At 42.0% G+C, this 20,276-nt stretch overlaps 1 protein-coding gene across 2 annotated transcripts in view; it reads left to right on the top strand.

Annotated features, from left to right (window-relative positions):
• The first annotated feature begins 4,601 nt into the window (after nt 1-4,601).
• Nucleotides 4,602-20,276, top strand: part of IL18R1 (interleukin 18 receptor 1) — a 34,606-nt gene continuing 18,931 nt past the window's right edge. The window contains exons 1-5 of one of the 2 annotated variants that reach the window (XM_043918502.1): nt 4,602-5,169; nt 11,308-11,392; nt 13,224-13,467; nt 15,323-15,488; nt 16,847-16,994. In XM_043918502.1, the coding sequence (XP_043774437.1) occupies nt 11,335-11,392; nt 13,224-13,467; nt 15,323-15,488; nt 16,847-16,994 (616 nt within the window). In that variant the 5' untranslated portion in view covers nt 4,602-5,169; nt 11,308-11,334. The remainder of the gene's footprint in view (nt 5,170-11,307; nt 11,393-13,223; nt 13,468-15,322; nt 15,489-16,846; nt 16,995-20,276) is intronic. The other variant, XM_043918503.1, reaches the window with a different exon arrangement.

Raw genomic sequence — 20,276 nt, 5'->3', positions numbered from 1 at the left:
TATGCCCAACTTATCAATTTTTGTTACATGGATAGTGTTTTCTGTGTTCTAATATATATATATATATGTATATATATATATATATATTTTTTTTGCTTATCCCAAGGTCATGGAGAATTTGTCTTATGTATGTACTCTTATGAACTGTGCATGATTCCAGCTTTTCTGCTTAAGTCTATGGTCTATTGTAAATTAATATTTGTATATAGAAATATCCCCCTATCAATTCAGTTCAGTCACTCAGTTGTGTCCGACTCTTTGCGACCCCATGAATCACAGCACGCCAGGCCTCCCTGTCTATCACCAACTCCCGGAGTTTACTCAAACACATGTCCATCGAGTCGGTGATGCCATCCAACCATCTCATCCTCTGTCGTCCCCTTCTCCTCCTGCCCCCAATCCCTCCCAGCATCAGGGTCTTTTCCAATGAGTCAACTCTTCACATAAGGTGGCCAAAGTATGGGATTTTCAGCTTCAACATCAGTCCTTCCAATGAACACTCAGGACCGATCTCCTTTAGGATGGACTGGTTGGATCTCCTTGCAGTCCAAGGGACTCTCAAGAGTCTTCTCCAACACCACACTTCAAAAGCATAAATTTTTCGGCACTCAGCTTTCTTCATAGTTCAAATCTCACATCCATACATGACCAATGGAAGAACCATAGCCTTGACCAGACAGACTTTTGTTGGCAAAGTAATGTCTCTGCTTTTTAATATGCTATCTAGGTTGGTCATAACTTTCCTTCCAAGGAGTTAGCATCTTTTAATTTCATGACTGCAATCACCATCTGCAGTGATTTTGGAGCCCCCCAAAAATAAAGTCTGACACTGTTTCCACTGTTTCCCCATCTATTTCCCATGAAGTGATGGGACCAGATGCCATGATCTTAGTTTTCTGAATGTTGAGCTTTAAGCCAATTTTTTCACTCTCCTCTTTCACCTTCATCAAGAGACTTTTTAGTTCCTCTTCACTTTCTGCCATAAGAGTGGTGTCATCTGCATATCTGAGATTATATTTCTCCCGGTAATCTTGATTCCAGCTTGTGCTTCATCTAGCCCAGCGTTTCTCATGATGTACTCTGCATATAAGTTAAATAAGCAGGGTGACAATATATAGCCTTGACATACTCCTTTTCCTATTTGGAATCAGTCTGTTGTTCCAAGTCCAGTTCTAACTGTTGCTTCCTGACCTGCATATACGTTTCTCAAGAGGGAGGTCAGATGGTCTGGTATGCCCATCTCTTTCAGAATTTTCCACAGTTTATTGTGATCCACACAGTCAAAGGCTTTGGCATAGTCAACAAAGCAGAAATAGATGTTTTTCTGGAACTCTCTTGCTTTTTCGATGATCCAGCGGATGTTGGCAATTTGATCTCTGGTTCCTCTGCCTTTTCTAAAACCAGCTTGAACACCTGGAAGTTCACAATTCACATATTGCTGAAGCCTGTCTTGGAGAATTTTGAGCATTACTTTACTAGCATGTGAGATGAGTGCAATTGTGTTTGAGCATTCTTTGGGATTGCCTTTCTTTGGGATTGGAATGAAAACTGACCTTTTGCAGTCCTGTGGTCACTGTTGAGTTTTCCAAATTTGCTGGCACATTGCATGCAGCACTTTCACAGCATCATCCTTTAGGATTTGAAATAGCTCAACTGGAATTCCATCACCTCTACTAGCTTTGTTTGTAGTGATGCTTTCTAAGGCCCACTTGACTTCACATTCCAGGATGTCTGGCTCTAGGTGAGTGATCACACCATCGTGATTATCTGGGTCATGAAGATCTTTTTTGTACAGTTCTGTGTATTCTTGCCATAGGGATACCCAATTACTTCAGCAACATTTGTAAAATACTTTTCATTCCCTACTGAACTGACATGGTATTTTGGTTAAATAGCTATAGACTATATATGTGAAAGTGAAAATTGCTCAGTCATGTCTGACTCTTTGTGACCCCATGAACTATACAAATCCATCAAACTCTCCAGGCCAGAATACTGGAGCCTTTCCCTTCTCCAGGGGATCTTCCCAACCCAGGGATCAAACCCAGGTCTCCCACATTGCAGGCAGATTCTTTACCAGCTGAACCACAAGGGAAGCCCAGACTACATAAGTATGGATCTGTTCTTTTATTTTCCACGTATATGCTTATGCTAATATCACACTACCAAGATTACCATTGCCTTGTTGTAAACCTTCAAGTTGGTTTGATTCCTCTTTGTTCTTTAAGATTGTTCTGACTATTCTAGATGGTTTGCATTTTCATATGATTTTTAGAAAGTGTTTCAGTTTTTTTGAAAACTCCGCCTGTGACTGAATATACAGACTCTATAAATTCTGTAGTTTGTGGAGAGTAGATACCTTAACAATGAGTCTCCCATTCATAGACATGGTCTAGCCCCCCATTCACTGAGGTCTTTCCTGTCTCCTAGTGGTATTTTGTAGATTTCATAGTAGATATCTTGCATATCTTTGAAAAAAATTATCCTTTAGTATTTGATTTTTTTATGTTTTTGTAAGTGGTATCTTTCTAACAAAGTTCATTTTCCAAATATCTATTATTAGTATATAGAATTACAATCTGTTGCACTAACGGTCTGGTAGCAAGCGAGGAAAATGAAGACAACACGAAATCTGGTGCAATGGGTCAGCGGATCTGCAGCCTCTATGGACTGAGGTGCAGAGTCCATTCTGAGTCCAGCTTTTATTCCTAATTGCAGACTACAAGACTTTCTCAGGTCTTATCTTTCTCAAGACACATACTCCTAAATGTCATGGACTACGCTGACAAAGTCCAGATCTCCTTGTGTTTACCCCAGGCCTTTCCCTTTTGGGCTAGTCTTGGGAACGATTAGCAAGTGCGTAGACAGTGTTAGTGCCTGACACTGACCAGCATTGCAAGGTCCATGCTTTTATGATCCCAGTTATACTCCCTTCTGGGTTTGGACTTGGGGTTTGTAATAGGGAGATTATTCTTAAGGAAAACATGAAAGATAATCATTAACATAGTTTCTTAATATATGCTATTTTTCCAGGTGCTATTTCTGTGAAATTTCTCAAAGCTGTGAAAGTACATTATTAGGAATTCCCACTACACAATTGATTTCTATATATTCACCTTGTATTTTGTGATCTTGATAAATTCATTAATTTTTTCCAACAGGCTTTTTTTGTAGATTTCAAAGGGAGGTCAACATAAAATTATACCCTCTGCCAAAACCAGTAGTTTTATTTCTTCCTTTCCAATCTTTATGCCTTTTATTTTTATTTCTTTACTAATTACAAAATGATTGTCCTAGGTGAGAGCTGACATCTTTATATTATTCCCCATCTTAGGAAAATCCGAAGGGTTTCACTCTTAATTATGTAGTTACATGTAGCTTTCTTATAGGTGTTCTTCATCAGAGTAAGAATGGTCCCTTCTGTTCCTAATTTCCCTAGTGTTATTAATCAAGAAACTGTATTGAATATTGCCAGTTGCTTTTTAATTGCATTTATTGAGAAATCCTATGGTTTTTCTCTTTTATTAGTTGAATGACTTTGATTGGATGAAAAGAATGAAAATCACTCTCTTTAAACCCTTTACCTGTCTGCCATGGGTTTCATTTCTCATTTTTGTTTGAAAGATACAATCACAGCCCAGTCTAAAAATACATCCTGAGTTCCATCTGCTGATTTTTTTAAAAAATGCACAATGTGGGAGTTGAGAGTTAAAGTTGTATTTGGGGCAAAATAAGGTCTGCACCCCTGAGATAGTGTTTCAGATAGTTCTGAGAAACTGCTGTGAGGAAGTGAGGGGATGAGCTAGGATATTTAGGAGCTTTGCAACCAAGGGCAGGCAGTTGGGAAGATCAAATGATTACTGTTAATGAAAGAAACCAGATGCTTCAGGTTAAGGAATTTAGCTCTTTTTTATGTGTGGGAAGATGGAAGAGTCTGGGCTCATTGTAATTATTCCTTTGATGTGCATCTCAGCTGTCTGGGGGTCATATCCTGTGTTTGCACGTCCTGAAGTGCCTCAATGTTCACCTTAGGGAACGGCTACATTCTGATGACAGCTAGATGGCAGGTATTCTTTCCTTCCAGAGTGTCCTTAAGGCTCACATTGGAGGGCTGAAATCGTGGATGTCTGTGACATCCTTATTTACTGATATGGCAGGAAATGTTCCATTTCTCACAGCACACTATAAAAACTTACAAACACACCTTCTCCTTTGGCCTCCTTTTCTTCTAACCCTATTAAAATTTCAATTTAACACCTCTGTGCTTCTTTTACTTCCCAAGACGGAACGCCCATCCATCAGGCTTAGCAGAAAGCCTTAGGACCCAGCCAGGACCCCAGGGCTTAAAACACCGAGTCCTCCGCACCTTTGGTTAGCCTCGCGAAGCCGGGCCCCCAGGATTAAGACTCCTCTTCTGCCTCCTTGGGGTCGCCTGCTGGCCCAGCCCCTTCCCCTAAAGCGCAAATGCTCTCAGTCCAAAGACTGACTCCGGGGCTCTGGTGCAAGCTGCCCGCTGCGCCCAGGGTGCGTAGGAGCTGCCCAGGCGCGCCCCCTCCTGGCCCCGGGGGCCCCTCGCCAGCTTCGGGGACCTAGGCGCGCCGCCCCTCGCCGCAGCCTCCACGGCCCCCTAGGTCCCCGGCTCCAGCGAGCCGCTCCCCGGAACCCAAGGGCGGGGCGCCCAGAGACAGGAGCCTGTACCCCGAGCGCGGCGAGGAGCGCGCACTCCGCTCCCGGTGCGCCGCGGGCCGGGACACCCAGGACCCAGAACGGGCCGAACCTGGGACACCGGGGACTCTAAGCGCCCCCGTCCTAGGAGCATCGCCAAACTGGGAGAACCCCGGACCCGGAGGAGAAGCCAGACTCAGAAGAATCTTGACCGGAGCAAACCCGGACGCTGAGCATCCCAGACCCAGGACACGTCCCCCGGCCGCGGAACTGGAGCAGAGAGCAACCCACTCGCAGCTGAGTTCTGCCAGACTCTTTCTCTGTCTTCGCGTTCGTTTTCTTTTTTCTTTTCTTTTTCAGCCTTTCCTGTTTCATTACACTTGGCGGCTCCTCCTTTCTTGTTTCACGGTGGAAGAAAGGCAGCAGGTATTGTTTCTCGCCTGCCTCCGTCGTCTGAACCGTGTGGCGGAAGCCCCCGCTCCAGCCTCGGGACCCCTTCTGAAGGTGAGAAAGACCTGTCTTTTTCACCTTCACATTCTTCCACTGCCCTCTGCTGCCAAGGAGGCGGCCAGCCTCTGGGGCAGCATTTCTGAAAGATCAGTTAAATATGTGTGCATATACATGTGAGGATGTATGAAAGTGTTAGTCGCCCAGTCGTGGCTGACGCTTTGCAACCACATAGACTGTAGACGGCCAGGCTCCTCTGTCCATGGAATTCCCCAGGCAAGAATAGATCTAACGGAGTCTCCTGTATGTGTCTCCTGCATTGCAGGTGGATTCTTTACCGCTGAGCCACCAGGGAACCCCATTATATATGTTATGCATATAATTTTAAATATTAAGTATATGTGCATACTTACATGAATAATTGGTGATTCAGCATCATCAACTTTCCCTGATAGTGTAATTTTAGAGGCTAAAACCGTCCCATTTTTTTTTTTTTTTCTAGAAAGGTGAGAACAGGAAAAGGAAGTGGGAGTTTTCATTTACCAGTTACTTGTGTCTGACACTGACTTTTAGGTGCTTCGTTTTCGATGTAGCCTCCTACAGGCCAAATGAAGTATGTTTCCCATTCTCTTTTCTTGGCGGGGTGGGTGTAATTGCTTTATAATTACGTGTTGGTTCTGCTGTACAGTAAAGTGAATCGGCTGCCTGTGTACATATATCCCCTCCCTCGTGAGCCTCTCTGCCCCGTCCCCCCAGGTCATCACAGAGCTCTGAGCTGAGCTCCATCCGCTGTCGGGCAGGTTCCCGCTGGTTACCTATTTAATACATGATAATATATATGTCAGTCCTAATCTCAACTCGTCCCACCCCCCCTTACCCTCCGTCTGTCCACACGCCAGTTCTCTATCTATGTCTGTGTTCCTGCCTTGGAAACAGGTTCATCAGTACCATTTTCCCACAGATATACATTAATATATCATACTTGTTTTTCTCTTCCTGACTTACTTCACTCTATATGACAGACTCTAGGTTCATCCACGTCTCTACAAATGACTCTATTTTGTTCCTTTTAGTGCCTGAGTACTATTCCATGTAACCCACTCCAGTACTCTTGCCTGAAAAATTCCATGGACGGAGGAGCCTGGTAGGCTACAGTCCATGGGGTCGCAAATAGTTGGACATGACTGAGTGACTTCACTTCACTTCGCTATTCCATGTAGTACCACATCTTCTTTATCCATTCATCTGTCACTGGACAGATTTAGGTTGTTTCCATGTCCTGGCTATTGTAAATAGTGGTGAAGTTTGCTTCTGAAAAGGAGGGGGACCTGAGCACAGGGAGGTTCAGTAGTTTACCCAAGGGGATCCAGCTACTAAGTAACAGATTCCCAGGTTCACTCCTAAATTTTCCTAATTTCAAAAACTTTGCCTTTCTCTGAGGTGCCTCCAAGGGTTTCAGAACCCCAGCGCCTGTACGCAGTTATCAAATAGATGCCTGGGCTGTGCCTTCAGAGGCAGGTACCTGAGCTCAGTGTATTACTGACACACCACACCCATTTGGTGCTGTTGTCCTGGGATCTGGAACCCCACTTCCCAATGCAAGGGCCTTAGATGGGCTGGGAGGGAGCATAGGTTCGATCCCTGGCCAGGGAACTATTGATAAGATCCCATGTGCTGCATAGCTCAACCATAAAAAAAAAAATTACAAAGCAAAAGAATGATAGATTTGAATGCATAAATATAAAATTGTCCATACGTTAAGACATCAAAACAGGGATTAAAAAGGAAAGCTATGCAACAAATTGAAATTTTGCAACAAATTTCTTAAAAATTTAAGAACTGGATAAAAAAAGCATGAAGACATGAATATAAAATAGCTGAAAATACATGATTGGTATTTTGCCTCATTTATATCAATAGAAATGCAGGTTAATAAGCCATGAGATACTATTTTACCAATTTAAATACCCAATCAGATTTAAAGAAGGGGAGAACTCAATGCTAATGTGGGTGTAGTAGAGGAATATTGTTTTGTGCTGGTGTGTTAGCCACTCAGTCATGTGAGACTCATTTGTGACCCCATGGACTGTAGCCCACCAGGCTCGTCTGTTTTTCCAGGCAAGAATACTGGAGTGGGTTGCTATTCCCTTCTCCAGGGAATCTTCCTGACCAAGGGCTCGAATCTAGGTCTCTTGCATTGCAGGCAGATTCTTTACCAACTGAGCCACGAGGGAGGGTGCAGGTCTTGCGCTGGTGAGGGATATGAATTATTACAGTTCTGGGTACAGTTTGGTGGTATGCATTTATCATGTTTAGAATATATTCTTTGACTCATAGCTATATTGCCATATAGTAGCGCCAAGGAAAAAATAAGAAATACAGAAAAATATTTGGTTGGCCAAAAAGTTCCTTCTAGTTTTCCACACAATGTTACAGGAAAACCTAAATGAACTTTTTGGCCAACCCGTAATAATAGCTCAGTGATATTTATCACTCACCAGGCACTTTGCAGCAGTAACTCATGTAACCTTCACATTTCTGGGAGGTAGTATTGTTATTCCCTTTTATGGATAAATTGATTGAGGAACAGAGATGATAAGTGACCAACCCAATGTTATTCAGCTGCTAAAGAGTAGAATGAGTTATCTATTTTATACATACTATCAATAGTGTATATGAGTCAATTCCAACCTCCTGACTCATCCACATGCCCCCTTTTCCCGTTGGTGTCCATATGTTTGTTCTCCACGTCTGTCCCTTTCTGCTCTGCAAATAAGATCGCCTGTACCAGTTTTTTTCAGATTCCACAAATGTGGATTCATACATGACGTTTGTTTTTCTCTTTCTGACTTACCTCACTCTGTACGGCTGTCTGTATAAAAATAGATAGCTAATGACAACCTACTGTAGCCCACAGGGAACTCCACTCCGTGCTCTGGCATGACCTAAATGGGAAGGAAATTTAAAAAAACACCAAGCAGGGGATATATGCGTGCGTACAGCCGATTCCCTTTGCGGTTCAGTGGAAGCTGACATGCTGGAAACAACTATGTGTGTATGCGGTCGCTTCAGGCGCGTCCAGCTCTTTGTGACCCTGTGGACTGTAGCCCGCCAGGCTCTTCAGTCCGGGGAGTTTTCCAGGCTAGGATACTGGAGTGGGTTGCCGTTTCTTACTCCAGGGGAAGCAACTATACTCCAATAAAAATTATTTGTTTAAAAAGGGTAGAATGAGGACTCAAATCCAGCCAGTCTGGTACCAGAGGCTGTACCCCAAAAACTGATCTATGCTGCCGTACACAGGAAGATGGCCACAGAATCATTTTATAATAAAATATATCTTGTAAATTATAAAATATCCATAAGAAGGAATATCATGTGGTAGTTAAATTCATAACAAAGAGTATTTTTTGACACAGGAAAAGGATATTTTATTAAGTAGTAACTGCAGGGTATAAGATGATTTTAAATCTTAATTATTTGAAAATATACAGAAAGAAGTATGAACCAATGCTAAAGTATGATGCACATTGAAATTATTTTCTTCTTTTCAATCTTTATTTTATAAATGTTCCATAATAGGAATACATTACTTTAGAAATCAGAAAAATTTTTTCAAAGAAAGAAATAAAAAGAAAAAATTTTAAACTATGAAAAGGCAAAAAAAAATGGTATCAACATCAAACATAACAGTAAAAATACCCACCAAACTTCTTGCATGTAAGAAATGTAATACTTATATCCTCCTAAAGGATATATAAGGATTGATAGGTACCAGGGTGTCTATGACATTTATCAAAATAGCTTTTATTTTGGAAATTACTTTCATAATTTAATATCTTAATGTTTTAAATCCATAATAAGTACATTAAAAATTTTATATATACATATACAGAAAGCAGTGCAAATACCAGCTAATCTGTATACTAGGGTCTTCACATGTTGCATATTGAAACTCAGAGTTAAATCATCAGAATGCTGAATAATCTCATAATAACTTCATCTCTTAGCAGACCTTGAAAATTTTAAAAATAAAACAAACAAAAAAAACCCCAGCAGTGTCCTTTGTAAGGCTGTATTGACCTCAACCAGAGGAAATGAAGCTTTTCATTCTACCTGAGATAAGAAGATAGCGTTAATAATAAAATTGTGTGTGTGTGTGGTCAAGGGATTGATTTCAAACCATAGATGTATTCTAATTTGGTTATGATCAGTTGGTACTTTCCACTCATACTATATTCCTTTGTCTTTACATTATTGAGTATTCTCTCTCAGAAATTACATCAAAGCCTTGGTGATGTTATTCCTAAGGCTTAATGTGAATGGTTTGGCAGGTTAGCCATTAAACTTCATTGAGGATTCAGGCATTAACAATATTCTAAGAGCCTCGTGATGAAAGTGAAAGAGAAGACTGAAAAAGTTGGCTTAAAACTCAACATTCAGAAAACTAAAATCATGGCATCTGGTCCCATCATTTCATGGCAAATAGATGGGGAAACAGTGACAGATTTTATTTTTGGGGGCTCCAAAATCACTGCAGATGGTGACTGTAGCCATGAAATTAAAAGATGCTTACTTCTTAGAAGAAAAGTTATGACCAACCTAGACAGCATATTAAAAAGCAAAGACATTACTTTGCCAACAAAGGTCCATCTAGTCAAGGCTATGGTTTTTCCAGTAGTCATGTATGGATGTGAGAGTTGGACTATAAAGAAAGCTGAGCACAGGAGAATTGATGCTTTTGAACTGTGGTGTTGGAGAAGACTCTTGAGAGTCGCTTGGACAGCTAGGAGATCCAACCAGTCCATCCTAAAGGAAATCAGTCCTGAATATTCATTGGAAGTACTGATGCTGGAAGCCGAAACTGCAATACTTTGGCCACCTGATGTGAAGAACTGACTCATTTGAAAAGACCCTGATGCTGGGAAAGATTGAAGGTGGGAGGAGAAGGGGACTACAGAGAATGAGATGGTTGGATGGCATCACCGACTCGATGGACATGAGTTTGAGTAAACTCTGGGAGTTGGTGATGGACAGGGAGGCCTGGTGTGCTGCAGTCCATGGGGTCGCAAAGAGTGGGACACGACTGAGTGACTGAACTGAACTGAACTGAGTGGCAATTAGTGAAAGCATTATTTGGGGCAGAGAGACTATCACACCTCTAGGAATCCTTCATAAAGATTTGCTCATTTAATCGCTCAGTACTTTTTGGAGATAGGCCTTGTTATCAACACTATTTTGGTAATGAGCAAACAAGCCTTGCGACTTCTAAGTAACTTGTTCAAGGTTGCACAGCCTGTGAGGGCTCAGGCAGGAATGCCAGCCCAGTTTTGTATGTCCCAAATCCCAAGCTCTTTTCACCATGTTTCACTTCCTTTACAGGTGTGTGTTACATAAGGAACATGGGTATCCTTTATGAGGTATTCAGTCTTGATCTGTGAACCCCAATGAACCCATTTTTGTATTCTCTCTCAATTTGTATTATAATTAGTCAAACAAAAGATGGGTTGGATTAGCATCAAAATTCAACACAGATTTGAGTTCACTGAGTCCATTTAGCTTAGGCATCTGGATTGTATAAAACTCTGAAATTTGGGAGTTTTTCTATGGTCATGTGAGTATAGACACACTTCTTCCTTTTTAACAAGTATTAATGAGTACTTACTATGTGGGAGGCATTGACTTTAGTGATATAGTGATGAGCAAGATAAACGTAACTCCTAACTTGTGAAAAACTTAGTTCTAAAAAGAGAAAGGTCAATATTTAAAAATTCAACCCATATGAAGACTGTGATGAATATTTTGGTGTAGTGGGAGGGAAAAAAAGAAGCTTCAGTGCACATACACACACACTTCCACACGGGCAGACTGTTCATTTGCAGGATGGTGGATTTTCTAGAAATACTGTTGTCCTCACCTTTGACCTTCGAGGTCAGATTTAGTGGACCAGACCTAAAAAACAGCAGGCTGTCTTAGCAATTTGCATTTTTAGGTATTCCCCCTGAATTGCCTTGAAATTTTATTAATTCTACCTGGCTGAAAGTTCTAAGGAACACTGCTGACTGTACGAAGGGATATGAAAATTTGTTGAGCTAATTTTTTAGCCTGTATGCCAGAAGACTTTTAAAACCTCTTTCATGAAACAGGTATGCTTTTGTTTGAAAGTCTTGGCTGAATCTGTTTTATTCTGTTTTCCAGAGAAACCATTTGAAGCAGAATCCTAACATGCATTGTAGAGAAATACCCCTGACAGTTTGGGTACTTATGTTTATAAGCGCCTCAGGTGAGTAGTTATAATCAATCACAAGCTTGCTTCATTGGTGTTCTAGAGAGAATATCAACGATTACTTATTCATGTGGAGCTGGTTACTAAAGATGTTGAACTTATTAAAATTTGTGGTTTAAAATTTTACTTTAGAAAATTACCAACCCTTTGGTATCCCTGGCATAGAAAATGAGAGTTTCATAGGAATGGAATCAAGTAAAAACTCATGTGAGGTTACTGATAAAGATTGAACCCTGAGTTTATGTAGAGAGCAGGAAGTGAAAACTTTAACTCTAAAATACATTTGTCTGAGATTAAAATTGGCTTCATGTTATTTGAAACCAAAGAGATCACAACCATCCTTGTCACTGATTTTTAGAGTTTTTCACATGTGATTTCCATCCCAGAGGGAGGTTTTCTCATGGCTCCCTGGGGTTTCCCTGGTGGCTCAACAGTAAAGAATCTGCCTTCCAAGCAGAAGCCCTGGGTTTGATCCCTGGGTGAGGAAGATCCCCTGGAGGAGGGTATGGCTGCCCACGCCAGTGTTCTTGCCTAGGAAATCCCATGGACACCGGAGTCTGACAGGCTACATTTCACAGGGTTGCAAAGAGTGGGACACGGCTGAAGCTACTTAGCGTGCACGTGTATGTAGGTTATATCTCTCAAACTGGAAAATATATCAAGCTTTTACTGACCTACCATCCTTTCAGGTGTCAGTTAAAACTAACACCCTCATTAACACATGTATCACACCTTCTAAGTTGAAGTCCTGAGCTGTAAGTTACAGATTTTGTAACCACCACCAGAAACAAGGTTGATGTTCATTAAGGGCTGTGCTTTGAGGTCGTTTTGACAGCCATGTTTTCAAAGAATGCTTCTGCCGTTGGGGCCACTTCTTCTCTACCTTGTGGTTAACAACACTGAATTAAAACCAGACAGTTGCTTTGAAAAATAAATCCTGACTATAGAGAAGGCACATACTTTGTATCCCCCCAGAGAACTGCTTGGTTCAACATAAGGGTTCTCATGTTCAAAATGCAGCCAGAGGGAACTTCCAGAAGACAGGATAGGGAAAAAGTCCATTCCTGCCTACTTTGAACTATTGGAAGTGAAGAAGGAGGGGAGAGGTGACTCAGGATGACCCAAAGGATTCAATAAATCTCTAAAGCCATAGTGTCTGGGTTAGTTGAGAAAGAGGGAAGGAGAGAGAGATCTCTGAAAGGAGAAGTGACCCAGATTTGAGTAAGTCAATAAGAATTAATCATCAGTATGAATTATATGAGTCAATTATTGATTATCCACATGATAACCTAGAGAAGTAATGGATTTACACATACATAGGCATACTTTTAACCATCCTCACCCTTGCCCGGGGAATGGTTAGGTAGACTGGTTGAGAACAAGACCCGTGAGACTTCTCATGGTTTAGGTGGGAAACTGAGGTTTCTAGGTTTCTTTTTCTCCCCATGGTGATGCCTCAACTTGGATGTTTCAGGGTAACTGTGGCAACATTGTGACCTTGCTGACTGTCATGTGTAACCTTTTCTTTCAAGAGACTACATGCATTTATTTGCCTTCCAGCTTCTGTAGGTTAAGTTCCAGTATCTTCCTGTTTGGGAGACGGTGTTGGAAATTTTGTCCTCATTTACCTTCTGCAAGTGCCTTGCTGTTAGAGAGATTGACCTCCTGTTTCTTAATGTTGGAAAGGTTGACCCTAAAATAAGAACCCACAGAAATGAGGCATCGAGTTTTCTCAGGATGTTCTTCCCAACCCAGCTTCTTCATCTGAAGCAAACTTATGTTGTCATTCTGTTTTTTTTTTTTTTTCTTTTACTTTGCTAATCTTTAGAAGAAACTTGTACCTCACGTCTTCATATTACCGCAGTCGAAGGGGAACCTTTCTATCTGAAATATTGCTCGTCTTCACCGGAGCATGAGAAAAAATCAACCACCATAAAATGGTACAAAAATGAATCACATGGACCTGTTGACCTGAACTTGAGCAGTTCACCCAGAATTCTTTTGCGTGGTTATGTTTTGGAGTTTTGGCCAGTGGAGTTGACTGACAGCGGATCTTACTCCTTCCAAATGGGGTGAGTACACCTTCTCTTTGTGGTAGTATATTTCACAGAACTCTTGGACTTGGTTTGACAAATCAAATAAACAATAATAGGAGAAGTCTGATTATCCACACGTTTTCTTCTTCCTGTTCTTCCTACAACATGAAGTAATACGTCATTGTTGAAAAATTGAATTAAATACTGCTCTATATTTATTTTCTTAGTAATGTTAATGAAAGGGGATTGCCTCAGTGTGACTTACTTTTAGGTGATCCTTGCCAAAGAGAAGTGAGGCTTCAGTGAAATTCATTTTTTAATTCAGCTGTTCCTGTTGCCCAAAGTCACCAGTCAAAAGAATTAAGTGGTACAGGCTTCATGGTGTTTCTAAGCATGAAGTGAAGCAGAACAGATTCCTGGGTAATGACCTCAGACTGGGGAGATGGGCTGGCATTGGGTAGACACTCTAATCCTGGTGGCCATGATTCTTTGGTGGTAAAGTACCCATTTGCCAGTGCAGGAGACACAAGAGACACGGATTTGATCCCTGGGTTGGGAAGATCCCCTGGAGAAGGGTATGGCAACCCACTCTAGTATTCTTGCCTGGGAAACACCATGGACAGAAGAGCATGGTGGGTCCCTGGGGTTGCAAAGAGTCAGACACGGCTAAGTGATGAACATACACACCCTAGTCCAGTTTCAGGGTTGATTGGGAGCCAGATGGCAGTGCTGGTGAAAGATGTGTGGGTCAGACAGTCACAAACCTCTCTCCCAGGACAGTGAGAGGGGAGATCCAATGGACTTTGCACAGCCTTCTCAGGACTAAGCCTAGACAGAGTCTTCCAGGATACCTGTAGTCAAGAATCCTGAATTCTATGAAATGACGGCCACTCACTGAATGTGTCAGTGATTATTACTGAACTTAAATCTCTTTATACTTTATTTGGTGAGATGGGGAAGGAGTAACTGGGACAGGAAATATTCTATGTGATGAACCGTTAGTGAGAACATGGGTGACGGTAGTGTTAATCTGGTACGTTTGTGATGTTGTGTTACGTACTTATGTATACATGATATATGTGTGGTTTTCTTTTAAATTAATTTATTTTTGTTTTTGGTTGAACTGGGTCTTCACTTCCTCTAGTTGCAGTGAGCAGGGGCTACTCTCTAGTTGCAGGGAGCAGGCTTCTCATTGCATTGGCTTCTCTTGTCGCAGAGAACGGGTTCTAGGGCGTGCGGGCTTCAGTAGTTGTGGCATGTGGGGCATAGGTGCCCCATGGCATGTGGAATCTTCCCAGACTAGGGATTGAACCCATGTCCCCTGCATTGCAATGCGAATTTGTAACCACTTGGCCATCAGAGAAGTTCCATGTGTGGATTTTTATAGAGATTTGAGACTGACCTGTAGAAAATAGCTCAGGGCCAGGTACATGGTGATGCAGCACTGCTAGACATAGCAGATTTCTTTCATGAGCATCTCTGGAGTGAGTCTTGATTTATCATCAGAGCTCTTGAGAGCTGAGTGAGACACCGCAGTGAAACCTTAATTGCACTCCTGTGGTTTTGCACAGAGTGGGGTCATTTGGGTTTGTTTTTACATATAGGAACTCTCAGGAGTCAGAAAGAAATTCAGAATCTCTTATTAACCTGTGAATGTTATGTGACCTGTTAGCAGGGGTGATTACAGAAGTGGGTTACAGTTGGGTCTTTCCACACTAAGGTAGACTATATAACTCACAGTTGGGGTAGAAGAACAGGATTTGGGCATCCATGAACGAGTCTCTTTTTACAAAAATAAGGGAACATTTTTTCACTGGATTGGTTACTGAAAAGTGGTATTTGAAAAGTCTCTGTCCTAATGATAAAATATCTCTAAACCTTTATTTTCTAGAAATGATACTCATGGCTGGAAATTAAATGTCATCCCAAGAAGTAAACACAGCTGTTTTACTGAGAAAGTGGTAACGAGTAAAGCTGTGGAAGTTAAGAAATCTTTGCAGATAGCCTGTGAGCACAATTACTATCAACAACTGGTCAATAGAACGGTATTGTATAAGGTAGTGCTTTTAAGATATTTTAACTGAAGACAATAGAAAAGGCAAAATCCCAGAAGGAGGGTCTGATGGCTGCGCAGCATTCTGGTCTCATAACATGTAACATAAAAGTCTCCACAGCTCGGCTGACTTGGCTGAGCTCCTACATCCATGGAGGATGCTCCAGGTTAGGCATTCGGTACCCACGTTGAATCTGCATTGGCAGTCAGATTCTTAACCACTGGGTCACCAGTGAAGACCCTCTTTATGCCTTTCTGATCAGCTCACTGTCTTCCGGTGAGGGACTTCAGCGGGGCTGGGTGGTCTGCTAGGAACACAATTCTCTGAGTAATTCTGCTCCCCCCTCCACTACCCACCCCTAGGATGGGTAGTCCTGAGTGGAATTAGGCTAAAAGCATTAAGAAATAGTTGTGTGGAAAGTTTTGACCCAAACAGGGTTATTTTTGTGGTAGTGGTTTTTTTCCTTCTCTCTCTCTCCCCTTCCTCCCTCTCTTTGTGTGTATAAGAGAGAGATTAAAAGGAAATGATGAAAGCATTTACAATATCCCCATATGCTATTTCCCAGAGAATATTAATAATGCTAATGATAATACCAGAAATAGGATTGTATTTCTTTTTTTTTTCTTTTTTTATTGTTCACATATACCCTTTATTCATCTTATCCTTATTAACAATATACATACATAACCATATAATACAACAGTCATAACCAGGAAATTAGCACTGATACAATATGCTTTTGAACTGTGGTATTGGAGAAGACTCTTGAGAGTCCCTTGGACTGCAAGGAGATCCAACCAGTCCATCCTAAAGGAGGTCAGTCCTGGTTGTTCATTGGAAGGACTGATGCTGAAGCTGAAACTCCAGTTCTTTGGCCATCTCATGCGAAGAGGTGACTCATTGGAAAAGACCCTGATGCTGGGAGGGATTGGGGCAGGAGGAGAAGGGGATGACAGAGGATGAGATGGTTGGATGTCATCACCAACTCGATGGACATGGGTTTGGATGGACTCCGGAAGTTGGTGATGGACAGGGAGGCCTGGCGTGCTGCGGTTCATGGGGTTGCAAAGAATCAGACACGACTGAGCAACTGAACTGAACTAAACATTATTAACTAAACTACAGACCTCATTCTAATTCTACTAGTTTATCTTTTTTGTTTCAGGGTCCAATTCACTGATGGGACTATATTTCATTGTTCCAGTAGAGGCAGTACCAAATCACTGAGACATTTGTTCAGAAATTGCTAGTTTTCATTCTCTTTCCCTCTTTTTCTAAAGATCTTTAACTTAGCATTTTGAATTCTTATCATAGGATACCATTTTTACTCAAGGTATTTTAACTTGCTTTTTCTAAAACAGAACTGTACAAAGATGGAGAACAATCAAAACCCATTTTTAAAGAATGCAGAGTTTAAAGATCAGGGATATTATACCTGTGTGTTTTTCCTACATCATAATGGAAAACTATTCAACGTCACCAAAACCTTCAATATTACAATAGTTGGAGGTAAGATAAATTTTAGAATCAGGAAGAAACAAATGTGTCTTAGTAAAACGGACTGTTTTCTTTCTTCTAAAGTCATACAGGAAGGCGGAGGCAACTTAGTTGGACTTGTGACCACATCACTAGTTCACATATAAGGGTCAAAATCATTTTGGCATCATCTTCCACTCTGAATAATTTTGCACTGATGGAGTGAGGGTGGGTAATGAAAGTTGATATAAGTGAACCTCTGATGTTCCCTCATTTGGTATTTCAGTACGTTGTGAAATCTTTTATTAAGCATCTGCTTTCACTCAATATTACTTATTTAGCATCTATATTCAATAAACAGTATTTGGAGGTGAGAAAAGCAGGGAAATAGAAAATTAAGTGAATAATGCACTGTTTTCAGGAATTTGATTATATATAGTCAGATTAAAACCAAATCTGAACTCTGGACCCTGACACTGAATTAAATCTTGGAGACAGATTTCTAGGTGAAGTAGAAAGAAATAGCTTTATTACTTTGCCAGACAAAGGGAGCCATCGTGGGCTAATACCCTCCAGATTGTGTGTCTCCACCTGGAGGGGGTAGTGAGGAGTCAGAGTCATGGTTCAAAGAGGGCGTGGTCAACCTGAGGACATTCTTCTGATTGGTTGGTGGTGAGTGAGCATCAGCATGATCAACCCAGTTGTAACCAGTCTGAGGTCTACATTCTTGTGGGCAGCATACCATTGTCAACTTAAAAAATATTCACAACCTAAAAGTTGACAGTGTTGAAGCCCAGAAGGCAGCATCTTAAGTAACCCTGAGAGAACTGCTCCAAGGAGGTGAATGGGGAGCCACGTTAGAAGTTTTGCAACAAAGGGCAGGTAATCTGAACCTCAAGAGTATTGTTAATTAAAGAAAACTAGATATCACAAGGTAAGGAATATAGCGCTTTTCTGTGTATGGGAAGATACAAGAATCTGGGCTCCCTGAAGTCATTCCTTTGCTGTGCACCTTTGCTTCCGTGATGGCTCAGCTGGTAAAGAATCTGCAATGCGGGAGACCTGGGTTTGATCCCTGGGTTGGGAAGATCCCCTGGAGAAGGGAAAGGCTACCCACTCCAGTACTCTGGCCTGGAGAATTCCATGGATTGTATAGTCCATGGGGTTGCAAAGAGTGGGACACAGCTGAGCAACTTTCGCTTCACTTCACTTCAGCTCTCTGGGGCCAGTATCCTGTGTTTGCACATCTGGAGGTTCCTAAGGGCTCACCCTAGGGAGTGGCTGTAGCCTGATGACAGATGGCAGGTATGCTACTGCCTGAGTTCCCTCAGGGCTCACAAGCTTACGTTAGTGCTCTGCTCACTTGCCTAGTTGTGTCTGACTCTGCAACCCCATGGGCTGTAGCCTGTCAGGCTCTTCAGTCCATGGGATCTCCCAGGCAAGAATACAGGAGTGGGTTGCTGTTTCCTAATTCAGGGGTTCTTCTCAACCCAGGGATTGAATCTGGAGTGGGTTGCCATTTACTCCTCCAGGAGATCTTCTTGACCCAGGGATTGAATCTGTGTCTTTTGTGGCTCCTGCATTAGCAGGTGGATTCTTTACTGCTAACACCGTCTGGGAAGCCCTAGCTCACATTGGAGGGCTGCAATCTCTGATGAGGATAAGATGGTTGGATAGCATGACAGACTCAATGGTCATGAGTTTGAGCAAACTCCAGGAGATAGTGAAGGGCAGGGAAGCCTGATGTGCTGCGACCCATGGGGTTGCAAAGAGTTGAACATGGCTGAGCAATGGAACAACAACAGCAGAAGTCTCTGATGACTGTGACATCCTTTGTTAACTGATGTGGCAGAAAGTATTCCGTTTATCACTGCTAACTTCTCCCACCTGGTGGGGGTTTCAGTATTTGCAAAACAGCTCAAAGATACTGTTCTATGTATCCCTTGAGGGGGAACCAGGACTCTGCCCCAAGGCTGCACTGTTGTTTCTTGTCTGTTCCTCCCTTGTCCTGCATCCTGGAAACTCAAGGAAGGTCCTGGAGGCTGAATGAAGCCAATTTCCTGTATTCAATAAATGGAGGACATAGAAAGGCTTTTGTGCCCAGGAGCCCCACTGGATCCTGCTCTGTATCAAGATGATAAGCCACATAGAAGCACCACGGAATATGAAATTGGAGTCATCTGTGAGTTTCTAAGGGCTCAGAAAGAGTTCAGAGGTAGAAGAGAGGCTGGAGGCTATTTAAGCTGGCTCCTAGAGGGAGAGCATGAAGGACAAATAGGAGGACATGCTAGGGACTGTCCACTCAGGTGAGAACATGTAAGAAGCACAGGTGTGGCTGCGGAAGAAGCTTTACATTTTGGGATGATGGCTTTTATTCTGGTTTACCATGAACCCAGACCCTATGTAATGGAAACACTGAAGCCTGGACTTGTAGGGTATTGGAGACCTTGCTTGCTTGCTTGGAAAGTCTCTTCAGTCATGTCTAACTCTTTGCAGTCACATGGACTGTAGCCTTCCAGGCTCCTCTGTCCATGGGGACTCTCCAGGCAAGAATACTGGAGTGGGGAGCCATTTCCTTCTCCAAGGGATTTTCCCAACCCAGGGATCTAACCCAGGTCTCCTGCATTGCAGGCAAATTCTTTACCATCTAAGCCACCAGAGCACCAGAGCTGGAGACCTTAGAAGTAATTATTTAATTAAATCCCACCCAGTGAAGAAATCCTTCGCATGGCTCAGCCAGTAATAGATCATTCAGTCTCTTCTTGGGAACTGCCATGGAAATGACCAAATCACTCAGCAGCTGGGTTGAGATTTTAATGCTTGATTGTCAATGAGTCTTTTTTTTCCCATTGAGTCCAGTTATGCCTTCACAATGAACTGTGGGAAATTCTTAAAGAGATTGAAATACCAGACCACCTGACCTGCCTCTTGAGAAATCTGTATGCAGGTCAAGAAACAACAATTAGAACTGGACGTGGACTGGTTCCAAATCAGGAAAGGAGTACGTCAAGGCTGTATATTGTCACCCTGCTTATTTAACTTATATATCATGAGAAATGCTGGGCTAGATGAAACACAAGCTGGAATCAAGATTGCCGGGAGAAATATCAGTAACCTCAGATATGCAGCTGACATCACCCTTATGGCAGAAACTGAAGAAGAATTAAAGAGCCTCTTGATGAAAGTGAAAGAGGAGAGTGAAAAAGTTGGGTTAAAGCTCAACATTCAGAAAACTAAGATCATGGCATCTGGTCCCATCACTTCATCCCAAATAGATGGGGAAACAGCAGAAACAGTGAGAGACTTTATTTTGGG

The sequence above is a fragment of the Cervus elaphus genome, chromosome 11 (genome assembly GCF_910594005.1).
Source record: "Cervus elaphus chromosome 11, mCerEla1.1, whole genome shotgun sequence".
NCBI lineage: Eukaryota > Metazoa > Chordata > Mammalia > Artiodactyla > Cervidae > Cervus > Cervus elaphus.
The sequence above is the reverse complement of the archived record's forward strand: the minus strand, read 5'-3'. Positions and strand labels throughout refer to the sequence as shown.